We start from the raw sequence: 15,757 nt of genomic DNA, 5'->3' as shown, positions 1-15,757 counted from the left end.
CCTTGTATAATAGCGTATTTCACAGTAAGATTTCAACATACTATGATTTATTTTCAGTGATGTTGCTGTAAGGACCTAAACCACAACAATAAACGTTAGGGGGTGAGACTTGCTCAGAAATGGCAAAGGGCTATGGAGAAGTGTAAGGGTTTTTCTTTACTAATAAGCTGCCCCACGGCTGAGGAGGCAGTGGTGGGTGAGACAGCAGTATGGGACCTGCCTGTGAGTGGGGACTGAAAAGTTCCCTCATTCTTAAAACATCTTTGAGGGGACATCTCAGTGGCCTCAGCAGAAAGGATAGCCGAAGTCACTAGGTGTGTGCTTTTGGGGCATTCTGGAAGAATCATAGAATTATCTAAGTTAGAAAAGACCTTCAAGGTCACCAAGTCTAACCATCAACCCAACCTACTGAGTCCCATTCCCAAACTATGTCCCTTAGCACCACAAAATGGCAGATATTAGTACCCAGGTTGTAGAGTGTACCATCCATTTTGTTTTAGTCACATGGCAGGCTCAAGCTATTCCCTCATGAGGGGGCAGGCAGCACTGACTGAAAAATCATAAATACTGTGTGGGCAGGGCAGAAGGTAGTTGGGAGCTTTCTGTTAATAAGCCCCCTCATGATTTGATAGCACTGAAACATCGGTGGGAGCAGAGGAGCTTGCGTGTGGCTCGTGTGAGCATTGCTCACGTACTGGGCAAGATGGCCTAAGCATGCTAGAGGCCTGCGATGGCCAAACGCGCCAGGCAGACGGCTGCAAGTCGCATGGGACTACTCTTCAGCTGCGTTGAATCGACAGAGCACCTCGATGTGGCAAGGTGCTCCTGCTCAGCCCCGGGGGAAGATGCTCCTTCCTCGAACTGGTGGACGAGGATGCAGTTGGGGTAAGCCGTGCCATCACAGAAACCTTCCTTGGGTTCCTGCTCTACCCCCAGCTCTAGCAGTGACTGCATAATCATAGCACAATGATCTTTAAAAACCAATTCCAACTGTTCTTGTGCAAATAGATACGCGGTATAGTAGTTCTGGTTTGCTGTAACAAAAGACTCACAGAAAATAAGCTTGGGCAATTTAAGTATGAATAGACTGAAAATGACTTTTGCCAGGCAGTACCAAGGCCATGCTGTTAATGTCAGCCTCTGTGAATAGGATGAATGCCTGTATGCTACTTTTCTCTGCTTGGTTTCAAAGCAACGTACAAAGGTTGAATGCTGTTTTACTTGACATACAGCTGGTGAAAAGGGGGTACAGAGAAAGAAATTCAGGCCTGAGCACAGGTCTTCTGGCTGCAGTCTGGCCTACAGCTGTAGATGTTTCCTTCAAATTGTGTTGCTTGCTTGCAGAAAAGAGAGAGTTGCTTATGTTTGGGTGCTCATCAGGTACTACCAATTGTCCATCAGGAGATGGCTGGAGCTTCTGTATCCCATATAATACACCTAACCCCCAACCCCCAGCATTTCAAAGGTGCCAGACATTTTTTGCTTCTGAGCTCTATTTAAATTTGGAGAGAGACCTCTCCCTCTCATCCCCACTCCCTGATAATCACTGATTTTCTCAGGGCAGCTAATGTTAATGTTGTTCCACCCTAGTGTTTCTTTTCCCGATCTGTTAGATGCATCACAGCTGGATGTATAGAAGAAATACACCAGGTGACTTTGAAATGCATTGCGTTAGTGTGTAGCACTCAAATTACGAGAAGTCAAATTTTAACTGTTTTGTTTACCACTTAAATGCAGATTTTATTTTCACTCACTTTGCTACTTTGCAAGGCTTTTGGTGTGAACTAATGCAAACATGAAAATCGTGTTCTTTAACAGTATGTTAAAAGTGCTTATATGTTAAAAGTGCTCACCACAAAGCAGACACTTCTTTGTTGGGCAACCAGCACAGCTTTTTCATGTTGTCTGTGTGTCCTCACCCGCCCCAACCTATTTAGGTCAATACAAGCAACTTCAGAGGAAGTCACTGCTTGATTATAAGACTACGGCTTTGGACTGCAGAGGACAGAGTGTGCAAGGAAAACGAGCGCTTCTGGGCCATCCACAAGCAGCGGACGCCCTCTGAATATCATATGGGGTATCCACCTGACGGTGTTTGGTCCCTTTACTTTGGAAATTGAAGCACATCCCTTTGCCGAAAAGCACTGCATTGTTTGGAGACCTGTCTGGGACAAGCCACCCGAACACACTTTGTGTCACGCAGAGAGCCTGGGAGCGTGGGTCCAAACCTCCCCGGAGCACGAAGGGGCCGAGAAGAGGACGGATCGACCGGCATGCTGCCTGTGCGGCACTACCAGGTAATGGAGCCCAGAGCGGGACTGCAGCTGCCCGAGAGCAGGGGCAGCGGGAATGGGTGGTTGTGGCTGTCGGCGTGCACCTGAAATCCAGTCCTTCTGCCTGCCCCCATGTCCTTCTCCTGCCTGACACCTGTTCAAGGAGCAGGGACTCATTAGGTGCTCTTCCAGACCTGTTGAGGGCTCTGTTTTAAACCAGCTCAGTGTTTCTCTGTGACTCATCTTCCAGATTCTCACTATACCTGCCTTAGAAAAGGATTCCCAGATGGCTGGGTCCTTTGCTTCTGCCTGCTATACCCTCTTTTCCAGCTGCTGTTCGGCATAGGAGCCTTTCCTAGGAAGAACAAAGCTCTGTTAACAGACAGTTTTCTCTTAAAGAGGCACTGGCAGAGCAAAGGAGCCAAATGAACCTCTTGCTGTTTTTTTCCCATGACTTAGGTTTGCCTCTGCAAGTTCAGAAAACATCCAATTTTTTTTTCGGTGTCATTTACCTACTTGATTTCCAATAGCACTTTTCCTTTTACAGAGCTAAGGTGCTTCTGAAACGTCCACTGTTTTTTTTGCAGTTGTTTTAAAAGTATTTATGGGTAGTGAGGAATCAGCCTGATTACGGATACATAATTTCATCTGAAGCAAAAGAAGGGCACAAATAAAAATTCCAGATCGAGCACAGCACCCGCAGCCCATCCCTGTAACCACATTTCTTGTTTTCTCTGTATTTAAAGCAAGATGACAATAGCCACCTTGTAAAAAGCTTTCAGATGCAGGGCAGAAGTGCACGCTTCCAGGTCTAGCCTTGAAACTTCTGTGGGATAGCAATGCTCTTCTGAAGTGCCATTTAAAACAGATTGCCTTCCACTACGTGCAAAAATCCTCCATGTAGATGCAGCTATATGAGCAAAAAAAAAAAAGTGCTTTTGCCGGTATAGCCTATTTTATTTGGGAAATGCTTGCAGAAAAAGATGCTTGTGCTAGTGAAACTTGTATTTGCTGGTATCAAAGGAGAAGCATCTGTAGCACAAACCAGGCCTCTTATATATAAAGCTTTAGTCAGTTCAGCCATCAGTACAGTAAAGAAAATCCTTCCTCAAAGGGATTAGTAAGGTTACCTAACAGATATTATTACTGGTTTAAGAGCATAAAAGGTGCTTGAACAATATGTGTGGGGCTGGATCCTCAGCTAGTGTAAACTGTGACAGTCCCACTGAGGGTGTTATGAAAATACAGCCCAGGGAGGGAGCTGCCTCGTGCCATCGCTGTCTCCTCCGCTTTAGAGCGTCCTCCAGACTCGGGAAGGCGCAGGGCTGCACCGCCTGGCCTCTGGGACAGCGTGACTTGTGCACCGGCCGCCTCCTGGCACATAGCTGGGTTGCAGAGAGAGACTTGTAGCAGTCCGATGCCTCGGAAGCACGCTGGCTTACGCTGGCTGAGGAACTGAGTTCATCGTGATCTCATTATACCAGTAGCTTTAATAAGCATCAGGTTCCAGCCGTGAGACTTGATGTTTCTGCAGAAAATGCCCTCCAAACCTGCACCTCTCACAGCGGGGCTTCCTGGCAAAACGTGCACTTGCCCATTAAGCACAAATCCCAGCCATTTCCTTCCCAGTTCTCCCCTGCGTTTAATGTATGGAAAAGCATGACCCTGAATCAGATGAACAGCAGCCGGTTTGAGAAGGTGTGTGTGAAAACGAGTCCTCGCGCAGATGAGCTCAGAACAAACAGAGAATGGGGGGAGGCGCGGGGGGAGCGTGAAGCTACCATTTCCCTGCTGGTTCAGCTGCTCGGGGTAAGCAACAAGTTTATGCCCAGGGGAAAGAACTGAAAGCTGAGGAGATCTTAGAATTAACAGAGCTTTATGACTCAATCAATAAGCCGTGCTCCCTGAGCAAGATGAGAAATCAAACGGCACGTTTCTTGCTGCTAACCCTGTTCACCCTCCCTGTAGGCTCTCCTGCCTGAAAGCATCTGAGGTTTGATTGCGTCTCTAGGAGGAAGCCAGAGCAGGTCCACTGCTAGAGCTGCCTCCAGAGTTCTGGTGGACACACTTTAAATAACAATGGGGTTTATTAGTGTGTTCGTTTGTTAGTAATTGCTGGAGAAGATAAGTCTTCCCAACGTTTGAACATGCAAAATGTCTTTGGCTAACCAAAAGAGAAGAGGAGGAAAAAAAGCCAAAACACGCCACTGCAGCGGGGAGCAGGGACAAGTCAAAATTGCTGCATTTAAGAAAGAAAATCTCTACCTCGTGTTACGACAAGAAATACCTTCCCAGTTTCGTTGCCCCCATGGAAGGCACAATATTTTCTTCCTCTGGCATTTCATTCTTACTGGGGCAATGAAACAGCTGTTTTCAAAGGGAGAGGGGCTGTGTTTACACCTATTTCTTGTGTGACGGTGACCTCTATGAACCAGTCATCACTGCTCTGCCTGTTGTTTTCTTGTTAGCTCTTTGCTGTCAAATTAATTACTGTGAAGCACTAAGCTTGTTGCATTCACGTGCTCTTATTAGCTTACAGGATGTCAGTGATTGGATTTTTAGCATTATTTCTTTTTTTACATTCCAGGCTTTCCATTCAAAACCTGCTAATGGGAGGGAGGAAATACAGTATCTAATTCTGATCTCCCGTCAGGGTAGCTCCAGTGATACTGAGGGTTTAGCTTTGATTCACGGTACTGTGTGTGCAGTTAGTGTTTATTGTAGCATCACAGAACAGAATCAGAGAATGGCCTGGGCTGGAAGGGACCTTAAAGATCACCTCCTTTTATATTAAACCCAACATGAAAAATGAGATTGCGTTTGCAGTGCGATTTTGCAGTACAGGATAAAGTGTTATAAAAAAACCCTCTACTTTTGCAGTGCAGAACAAGAAAAAGTGTTCATGATAACATGAGGATAGCGTTTCTCCCTTTAATTCCTAAACCACAGGAACAATCCGATCCTCCAGTTGACCCCTTTACGCTCTCGCGGTGCTGCTATGAGTGACAGCTAACAGAGCTCACACGTGCGCGCAGTCCAGACGTACGTAAGAAGTTTTATTTTCCTTTTAAAAACTGAAATGCACAGAAGGTTGTTTTTTTTTTCTTTTTTTTTTTTTTTTCTTTGCTGTCACGCAGGAAACGTGCACATCCCGCACCTACCCCTTGAAAACCAGTATTCAGCTCGCTGAAAAGGCCGCAGGTTCTGGGCTTTGCTTTCATTCCCGAAGTTACATTTTCCTTCGTGGGTTAAAGAGAAACAAAACAAACCCAAACAAAAAACCAAGCCGCGATGAGGACAGCCGGCAGCCCCCTTGAGCTGTCAGAGCCCCCACCCCAGCCCTGCGGCCACCTCCCAGCCCCCGGCGCCCCACCTCCCTCTGCCTGCCCCCGAGCAGCAGCAGCAGCAGCAGCGCCCCTGGGCCCGGGGCTCGGCCGCTCGCCCCCCGGCTCCCGCTTCCCGTGGCGGCCCGGAGGGGGCGCCCTGTGCCCAGCCTTCCCCGCGGCGGGGGCGCGCAGGGGCCGCGGGGCAGCGCGGAGCGGGGAGGGGTGAGGTGGGGGGGGGGGGGGGGGCGGCCGCTGCCCGAGGCCGTTCCGCGGAGCCGCTGCGCCCCCGGGGCCGCTCCTGCCCCGGGATGGGGGGAGCGGAGGGGGCACCCCGCAGCCCCCGGGGCGGGGGGGGGGGGGGTTTGGCTGCTGGGCATCTCCCCTGAGCCCCGTCGGGGGGCGAGGATATCGGGGAGATACCCGGGGTTCCTCAGTCAGCCCCGGGTTCCCGTTATCTGCCGCTGCCGACCCGGGACCCCCACCCCACCCCCCACCCCCTTTGCCTTCCCCGGCCCTGCCCCACGAAAATCGGCAGCCCCGGCAGCTCTCAGCCGGCCCGTTCAAACAAACAAACAGAAACCCGCCCCGTCGCGAAGCCAACCCGACGGGAAACTTTCTAATGACTCCTTCTTTCAAGTGCTTAAAAGGGAAGGAGCACCCCCGGGGTGGGGGGGCGATGCCGGGGATGCCGCTGCTCGGTGTCCGTCTGTCCGCCCGTCCGTCCGTCCGTCCGTCCGTCCTGCCGGGCCGGGCCGGTGTGCGGGGTGGGTGTGTTTGCGGGAACCGGGCGGGAGGGAGGGAGGGGACGGGGGGAGTTAAAGAAGCAGCACAGTTAATATTTCCAGCACCAGGAAGTTACTGTAATAGCCCAGGGGGCAAAAGACTTAACTTAATCTCCTAAATAGTGAGGAACCCATGGCGTCTCTGTTATAGGTTGGAGTTCCCACGTGGTTTTAACTCCTGTATAAAAGTTTCAGTAGAAAGTGCCACAATGTCGTGATTTTGCAGGGGGGGAAAATTAGCAGGAGGAGATCAGAGGAAGATAAGCGAGGAGCGAGCCGCTTCCCCGAGACCTTCCACTGCGGATCCGCGAGGGAACATCAGACGCCTTAAAAAAACCAAAACAAACCCAAACACGGCGTTCAAGCCAGCACAAGGCGAGCGAAAGATCAAAAAGACGCGGAGAGAGAGAAAGAGGCAGAGAGGGAGACAGATTAACTGGAGCGGCAGCGGCGGCAGCAACAACAACAACAAAAATCACACTTAAAATCATAATAACAATAACAACAATAATAAACCCCAAACCACCGGCAAGGGAGATCTTGTTTAAAAAGAGCGAGCGAGGGAGCGAGCAGAAGAGCCGGTCTGACCGAGTGGATCCGTGCAGCCGCTCCTGGGATCGCCGGGACCCAGCCGATCGAGTCCCCGGTGCGGGGCCGCGCCGGGCACCGCCGCAGCATCCTCGGCGCCGAGCCTCGAAGGAAGCCGGCCCGCCGCTCCGGAGCGGGGCTCGGGGGGCCAGCCTCGCCGCCGGGGGGGCTGCCGGCATCGGCCCCGCTCCCCGCAGCCCCCGGCTCCGCTCCGGGCCGGCTCGGGAGGGGAGCGGTGCGGTGCGGTGCGGAGCCGAGCCGCCCGGGGACCCGCACCCACGGCCCGCGGCTCGTCGTCTTGCGGGGGCGGAGTGGGCGGGGGGGTACAAGTGGCACTTCTCCCCCCCCCCCCGCCCCCCCCTCCTTCCAGGCTATAAATTGGATTGTATATAAATCTGCTTCGTTTATCTCCCTGACCCCCCTCCATGACGCCGGACTAAAGAGCTCCTCTCCGCGGCCCGCCCGGACCTGCCGAAGCGAGCGATGGACCAGGCGCGGCGCCGCCCGGGGATGCCCCTCTGAAGCGGCGCGGGGCCCCGGGGCAGCGCGGCGCCGCCTCCCCCAGCTCCCCGGCTCCCCTCGCACCCCCGGCCCGCTCCCCCCTCTCCCCCCCCACGCCGAGCTCCGCAGCCACCCCCTCACCTGCTGCCGCCCCCCTCCCCCGGCGGAGAGCCGGGCTCTCGGTGCACCGCCAGCCTCTCCCCCCCCCCCCCCTTCCCTCCCTCCATCCCTCCCTCCCCAACTTCGCCCTCGGTGCCTGCGTGTGCAGCCTCCCCCCCGGCGGCACACGCCGCCGTTCCCCGGGCGCCCCCTCCTTCCCTCCTTCCCTCCCTCCCTCCTTCCTTTCCTTCGCCGGCCCCGGCCCCGTCCCCGTCCCCCCCGTCCCCCCCCTGCGCGGAGCGGTTGCGGCCCCCCACTCGGCTGCCACCGCCCCCTCCGCGCCGCGGAGCGCTCGGAGCTCGGCGCGGCGCTGCCTGCACACGGGCTCCCTGCGGCGCTCCGGGTGGCGGCCCCCAGCTCGGCCCCCCGCTCCTCCGCCATGGACGGGGCGGCTCGCCGGGGGGTGCTGGGCGCGCTGCTGGCCTGCGGGCTGCTCCTGCTGGGCGCCTCGGGCACCCCGACCCCGCCGGCCCCCGCCGGCGGCTCCCCGCAGGACACATGCACCTCCTGCGGCTTCCGGCGGCCCGAGGAGCCGGGCAAGGTGGACGGGGATTTCCTGGAGGCGGTCAAGAGGCACATCCTGAGCCGGCTGCAGATGCGGGACCGGCCCAACATCACGCACGCCGTGCCCAAGGCGGCCATGGTCACGGCGCTGCGCAAGCTGCACGCCGGCAAGGTGCGGGAGGACGGCCGCGTGGAGATCCCCAGCCTGGACGGGCAGGCGAGCGCCGGGCCCCCGGCCCACGACCCCGTCTCCGAGATCATCAGCTTCGCCGAGACAGGTGGGCGCCGCCCGGCCCTCGGCCCTGCCGCTCCCGCCTGGCCCCTGCCCGTCCGTCCCCCTGCGTGACCCCCCGCACGTCCCCCTGCCCGCCTGGCCCCCTGCACGTCCCCCTGCCTGAGCCCCTGCTTGTCCTCCTGACTGCTTGTCCCCATGCCTGAGCCCCTGCCTGTTCCCCTGCCCTCCTGTCCCCCTGCCTGCTTGTCCCCCTGCCTGCCACAGTCACCTGCCCACCCGGCTCATCCTCCTGCCCCCCGCCTCACCCTCCCTCCCCGCACACCTCACCCCTGCCCTCTGCTCCATCCCGTCCCTCCCGTGTGTGCCCCGTGCCCCGGCTCCTCTCCGGGTTGCGCCCTGCATCCCCCATCCCTCCGTGTCCCCGGGTCCCCCTCCGGTGTCCTTCCAGCTGCTTGCCGCTGTCCTCGTCCCTCCCTCCTCCGCCTGTCCCGCTCCGTCTCTTGCATCCCTCGCCTCCTCTGCCTGCCCTGCACATTCAGCTGCTTTGCTGCGTGCATCCGTCTGTTGAGACTTGCATCTGCCTGTCCGCCCTTTTCCGTTCGTTTCCCATTTATTTAGCGTTCATTCGTGGTGTTGGCCTTGTCTGTCCGCTGCGCGCAGCCTGCTGCCGACGGTGTCTGTCTGCTCCCTGTCCGTCGGTCCGCGCGCTAACTGTGCCATCCATCCCCTTGGTACCAGCCGTCTCGGTCCTGCGCAGCCATCGCGGTTACACGTCCCTGAATCCCTCTGGCGTAGCTTTCCAGCGGTTTATCCAGGCAGCCGCTGTGCCTGCGAACTTTGCGCATCTGGCCCTAACACCAGCGCTCTGCAAATTAGCTGTCTCCTGCCTATCTGCCCATCTCTCCTTTCCTTCATCGCTCTTTCACTCGCTTCATTTTTCTCCCTCTCTATCTTCCCGTGGCATCTATATATCATTTGTCCACAAAATAAATCTCTTTCTAGCCTGTATGCTGCCTACTCATCTTCTTTATCTACCCTCCCACTTACCAAAGGCATATACATTTACAGTATCTATGGGATCTGTTGCATTATACATCTGCTTGTTATATTCACATACAAAATTTATGGGCACACACAATTTCGTACAACACAAGTGATGTGGATCGGTGCAGCAACACCGTACTGTTCTTTTTCTGTCACGGTCACCACAGTTTATGGAGAAGTTGTGTATTTGCTAGCGTACGGAAGGTTTTCTCAGCGTACATTTGCGGTGTTATTATTTTCTGTCAGGCTGTTGATGGGAGATCTGGGGTGGGCTTGTGCTTCCATTTGGTTTTCAATTAACCACTGGCTTTTGTAACACTTCCGTAACTGAGTCGGTGTAAAACATAGACAAGCGCAGTGAAATTTTTTTGTCCCTGAAATCTTACAAGGTGCCGAATGGGCCCTGCAGGCACATTAGGAAGGCACCTAGGGTAACAAATGAAGACACCGACTACGCAAAAAATCCCATTCAGAGACTGATGAAAATAATAAAGATTCCTAGGAAAAGAAAAGGAAGAAAAATCTACATTTGGCTCTGTACAGAAAGTCAAACAGATAAGGATGGATGAGAAATGCCTTTCCAGCAACAATTTTAAATAGCGATGGGGAGGCTCCGATTCAAGGACCGGAATTACAGTCCCCGCTGTAAAGGCCAGCTTGCACATTTATCACCTACGCCAAATTGGGGTAGGACTTACAGTACGGGCTTGCAGCAGGGACGCTGGTATTTCTGAAACAATTTATGCAGCAGGCTCTCATGTTTACAAATAATGGGTTATGTCAGACATTTGGTGACATTTGGTTTTCTGCGATAATTTCGCTCCTTTAATTCTGGTGTTATTGAGAAGTGTATTGAGAGCAGTCAGTAATGGCGTTGCAGCGAGAGCAACTGCTTCGTTTGATCGCCTTGATGTGAGTTTATCGTTACGGGGGAAAAGCAGAGATGGGAATGATTAATGGCAGATATTGTACCCGACTAAGAGAGGTGTTACTTTAAGCTGCTGGACAAATAGGCATACTGCTGAAATATTTTCCCCCCTATCTCGTGAATCCGCCCTGCTAAACTGCGACGAGAATATGTGAAAATTGAAACAAAATCCCCGGTTTGGCACTGACATTTCAGTGGTTACTGAAAAGACTCTCCCTGTGAGAATCGGCCGACGGCTGAAAGTTAAAACTATTCTTAAATGGGCGAGATAGGGCAGCGCAAGCGCCGGTCTTTTCAAGGTACTGTTGCGGCATCCTTGCAGCTATCCGGCTGGAAAAATCCAGTATTCTGGAGAGCCCTGACCGGTGTCTGCGGATCTGACCCGTTCAGCTATAGCCCGGGTACAAACGTTGCTGTGGGAAGTCCTTTTTGCAATTAATTTCGATTACGAATTCGGGATATCTGATTCAGTGCATGCCTTCTGGCTGATGCAGCCTCATCGCTCTTTCGATCAGCTGTCTTCTGGCGTTGCCGCTGAATCCAGAATCGCACAAAAGATACATTTTCTTTTTGACTTAATCTTGCTGATCTCTCCTTATCTTGCAGACGATCTGGCCTCATCTAGAGTCCGCCTCTATTTCTTCATCTCGAATGAAGGGAACCAGAACTTGTTTGTCGTTCAAGCCAGCCTGTGGCTTTACTTGAAGCTGCTTCCATATGTCTTAGAGAAAGGCAGCAGGCGAAAAGTAAGAGTCAAAGTCTATTTCCAAGACCCGGACACTAGCAACAAGTGGAATGTGGTTGAAAAGAAAGTCGATCTCAAAAGAAGTGGTTGGCACACTTTTCCCATGACAGAGGCGATCCAGGCTCTGTTTGAGAGAGGAGAAAGGAGACTGAACTTGGATGTTCAATGTGAGGGCTGTGAAGAGTATTCAGTGCTGCCAATTTATGTGGACCCCGGGGAGGAATCCCACCGGCCTTTTTTAGTGGTGCAAGCCCGCCTCGCCGATAACAAACACAGGATCCGGAAAAGAGGCCTGGAGTGCGATGGCAGGACCAATCTATGTTGCAGGCAACAGTTTTACATTGACTTTAGACTCATTGGGTGGAATGACTGGATCATAGCACCATCAGGTTACTATGGGAATTACTGTGAAGGGAGCTGCCCGGCCTACTTGGCCGGCGTCCCGGGGTCGGCTTCCTCCTTTCACACCGCCGTCGTGAATCAGTACCGAATGCGGGGGCTGAACCCGGGCACCGTGAACTCCTGTTGCATTCCAACCAAACTTAGCACAATGTCAATGCTGTACTTTGATGATGAATACAACATTGTGAAAAGGGACGTTCCCAATATGATTGTGGAAGAATGTGGTTGTGCTTGATTTGAGGTGTGTGTTTTTTGGGGGGAGAGAGAGAGAGAACATTCCCATACGAGATGGTGTTGGAGGAAGTTTCACTGTGTATCCAGGCATCAGTGTTGAAAAGTCACTGTGGAAAAGTTTGACGAAAAAAAAAAAAATCATTTCACTTTGGTGTCAGGACAGTGGCAGTTTGTGGATCTTGGACACTTATATATCCTACCACTTATAAGTTAATGCTATGAAATATCTTAAAGACACACACACACACACACAGTGCGCACGCACACAAACACGCGCTCGTACACGCACAGACACACACACACAGACACAAGGCAGCTTGGAAAAGGGACATGAGCACAGGAAGTCAGTGACCAGTGACAACGTACCTAAATGCCTGCCAGTACGAGTGAACGGCTGCGCAGCTGTTTCCCCGCCTGCTGGCGAAGTCAGACCGAAACGAGCTCCCTTTGCTCAGGCAAAAGCACAGACTGCGAGAGCACGACGTATTCTTGCACGCAGGTGTCAAAATGACCAAACTTAGAAAAAAGAGAAAAAAAAAAAAAGTCGACTGTCACCTCTTAGGTCTAGCGGGAAGCTGCAGGACACCTGCCTTTGTAGGTGATCACTTCCTCTTAATTTAAATTTATCTAAATAAAAGCATCACAGAAACCCGTATCTCCCTACAGCACTTCCAGCAAGGAATCGCGTGGTGACATCCGAGAGAGAGAAGGAGACAGACGCGTAGGCAACGGCTGTATTTCTGACATCGGGCTGTTGCGAAGTCAAAAGCTGGGCTGGCATTGTCCGATGCTTTAACTGACCACTAGCATCCTGCGGATGGCTGTACCTGTGGTGTCTCGGAGGAGGGGATTTGACACCGTATCTGGCCTGCGTTGACCGTGAGCATCCCTCAGCGATCCGAGAGCAAAGAGTCAAAGTTGCAATCTGCGTTCTTCAACGGGGGACTCGGCAAGGGCCTGCCACGTGGGGAGCAAGCAGGCAAGCGACCGCTACCACGGCTAAACCAATGAACCCTAAAGAGGAGTGACAGTCATGCAGTGGAGACATTCTGAAAAAAATGCAGTGCATTTAATAATGGGCGAGGAACATTTTAACAAGTCTTGGAAAGGAGGAGAGAGGAGAGTGCTTTCAATTTCCTTACCAGGAGGTGTCAAGGATGGCCATAAAGATCAGAAAATAATGATACAGCATAGCACTTGCAAACTGCTTGAATGCACGTATAATAGCACTTGCAAATTTCAATGCCTTGAAAAGTGGTACTTGATAGTGCACTTATCTTTGCTCACTATCTAGGTAAACAGGTGCCGCATGAGCTATGCAATTTAAAGTGTTGACCCATACTAGACAAAACTGGACTTATGATATGACTTTTTTATATTTTTTTATACTTGAAATTAAATCTTTTGCTTCTTTTTTAAAGCGAATGATTGCTTTTAATGTTTGCACTGATTTAGTTGCATGATTAGTCAAAAAACTGCCATTTGAAAAAAATGTTATTTTTATAGCAGCAAAAAATGAATACAGTTAAATGTATTATACATAAATTTTGGAACCAAAGAGGCCAACATATTAGTTATAATTTTTATGAGATGGCAAAGCCATCATATATCATGTAGTCATACTGAGCAATCCCTCACGAGGCCTACCAATTGTTTCAGGGTACAAAATGGATTCTGTTTGTTCTATTCAGTGTCTTTTCTATACCATACGCACATGGAAAGTAGAGTGAAAAAAAATGACTATTGTAGAATACATTACAATATGTGCATCCTTTAAATCCAATTTTTATGTTTATTTAATAAAGTTCCTTTTAGGTTCTGTTCCATAATAATTTAAACCAAACAAATTTCACTTAGATTTGCTGTTGAAGTATTTTACATTTGTGTACAGTTTAAATAAATAATAATAAAAAAAGATTGAAAAATGGATGTGCTTTTTATTTTATTATTATTATTTTTTTAGTGCAGCATGTAACATCTGGAGACGCTCAGTTACTTTCGGGACTGAACGCAGGTGCAGGCAGCGAACTGTCGCGTTAGACCGTATTCGTATTAGTCACTGCAGAAAGCCGTGCCTGAGAGCTCAGCTGCCGTCCTGAAGCGTTGTGCTCTCGCTTTATTGCCGCCTGCACTTGTAAGCAAGCATCTGCTTCTTGCTGCCTGCCCCGGTGAGGGTCCGTGGGGCTCGGCGGAGCCGCCGTGCGGGCAGGGCAGCGTTCCGCATACCTGCCGCTGGCTGGGAGCGAGTTCCTGGTTCACCCGCTGTGTAGGAATGCGGCTTCTCGCCGGGGTCACTCCCTGCGCGCTCGCCAGAAGTGAGAAGTAAGGTGGAAAGCACTTCCAGGAAGAACAGGTCAGCGCTAACATTGATGGACTTTTCTTTTTCAAATTCACTGCCACCCGGGAGATGTTTTCTGAGTAAAACATGTCCTCTTTACTAACAGAACCAAAAAATGTTGACAAGCACTCGCAGAAACCCTTGTCAGCTGCGCGTGTATCCAGATACCGATTCCGTTGACCTCCGCAGATGGATCCTTCCTCCCGCAGGCCCGACCCAATGCCAGCTGATGCTGACAGAAGGACTGCTGTTGACTTAGCAAACGTTAGCTCTGACCCCGAGACCTGGAAAGTGTTGAAGAAGCAGGTTCGTGCAGCTAATGACGGGTTCTGGTTACAGTTCAAATTCAAGCACAGCTCTGCCCGCCCCCTGCCATAGCCAGCCTTTGTAAGTAAGAGTGGGCCGCACTTTTAGAAGCGGGATGTATTGGAGAAATCTCTTCAGTGCAGGGCCCCACAGGCTGAGCCTGTTTAGGCTTCGTTCCCAGTGTAAGGTGGTTGGTTTCTGGGGTTGAATACAGGCCCTGTGTCGGACGTGGGGACTTGTGTGCTCTGCCACGGGGAGAGCAGGCAGTCTGGGGTAGGGACCCCCCGGCCCAGGGAGCTGCTGGCAGCCCAGATGGCTGTGAGCTGGGGCTGGCCAGGAGCAGGGAGCAGCCTGCACCCTACATCCCACTGCAAGCCCGCAGGCAAGCCTGGGGTCCTGAACAATCTCACAGAGGACAGCATAAAAACCCCCTTTTCTTGCCAAAAAGTTTCACAGCTTTCTTCCCCTGCTGTCCCTGCCCCCCTGTGTGAAGCTACGGCCCTGCCGTTCGTGGGGCAGACGTAGAAATGCAAAGGAGAGCATAAATCTATATGGTGTGGGGGCATCACCTCAGGGGGCTGGATCATAGTCCAGGTTCCTAGGTCCTTTTATTTTATTTTATGTGAAGCAGTCTCTGGAAACTGATCTGGATGCAACACTCTCTGGGTTTTCTGAGGTGTGGAATCACCTGCTGCTCTGAGCACAGTGTACGAGCGAGGTGTTCCTGACTCCTACTGCTGACAGCAACCTGGCACACAGGTTTCTAAGGCTGAAATGAAATAAAATTAAAAAGGTCTTAATTTGGGGCAGCCACTCTGAGACAGTTTGGGCTTGATTTTTCAGGGATGTGTCAAGGCTACTGCTCTTGCTAGCTTTTTGCAGGGGGCTGCAGGAACTCCGCTTTTTGCAGCTGCCACTCCTGCATTTCTGAAATTAGGCAAGCTGAAAAATTAGATACCCAAACTTGATGCTTGCTTTTTGAAATTTTGGGGTTTTATTTTCCTGTCTCTAATTCCTAGCCTTATAAAATTGAGCGTCCAGTTTCTTTGCCTTGTGCTACGTTAGGCACCGTATCTAAAAAATCATCTGGGTGAGGTCCATACGCCCCTCTCTGAGGTGAATCGCTGTCTCTCTCTTGTCTCTTATAGACTTTGAGTTTGGTTCTGTAAATGCTAAGTCACTGTACTATTTTGTGGAGTGGAATCAATCTCTGGAGCTGGAGAATTTCTGTCCTCTAAAATATTCTAGCACAGGCAAAACCCCCGTGCTGGTGCCTGGAACTCCCACCGGTGTTAATGAGGGCTGCGTGAACGGGGTGACTGTCACGATGTGGTGCAACAGAGCGCTCGGTGGATTAACTCTGCATACATCGTGTTTCCACACATAACAGAC

The 15,757-nt window shown here is 51.8% G+C and overlaps 1 protein-coding gene and 1 long non-coding RNA gene across 2 annotated transcripts; both read left to right on the top strand.

The window, feature by feature from the left end:
- The first annotated feature begins 227 nt into the window (after positions 1-227).
- Positions 228-7,572, top strand: LOC121072510. The gene is made up of 3 exons (XR_005821276.1): positions 228-885; positions 1,938-2,297; positions 6,608-7,572. It is a non-coding gene; the product is annotated as an uncharacterized LOC121072510 (long non-coding RNA).
- A 316-nt stretch (positions 7,573-7,888) lies between these two features.
- On the top strand, positions 7,889-13,601 carry INHBB (inhibin subunit beta B). Its single transcript, XM_040562046.1, has 2 exons — positions 7,889-8,411; positions 10,947-13,601. The coding sequence occupies exons 1-2, from the start codon at positions 8,009-8,011 to the stop codon at positions 11,720-11,722; spliced, it is 1,179 nt and encodes a 392-aa protein (XP_040417980.1). The 5' UTR covers positions 7,889-8,008; the 3' UTR covers positions 11,723-13,601.
- Positions 13,602-15,757: the final 2,156 nt, after the last annotated feature.

Source organism: Cygnus olor, chromosome 6, assembly GCF_009769625.2.
Source record: "Cygnus olor isolate bCygOlo1 chromosome 6, bCygOlo1.pri.v2, whole genome shotgun sequence".
NCBI classification, from domain to species: domain Eukaryota; kingdom Metazoa; phylum Chordata; class Aves; order Anseriformes; family Anatidae; genus Cygnus; species Cygnus olor.
This window is presented reverse-complemented; position numbering and strand designations above follow the sequence as displayed.

Bases quoted from the DNA above. Each gene is read 5' to 3' on its own strand.
- INHBB (XM_040562046.1), top strand. From the start codon at position 8,009: ATGGACGGGGCGGCTCGCCGGGGGGTGCTGGGCGCGCTGCTGGCCTGC. The intron at 8,412-10,946 runs GTGGGCGCCGCC...CTTATCTTGCAG, and splicing joins CATCAGCTTCGCCGAGACAG to ACGATCTGGCCTCATCTAGA.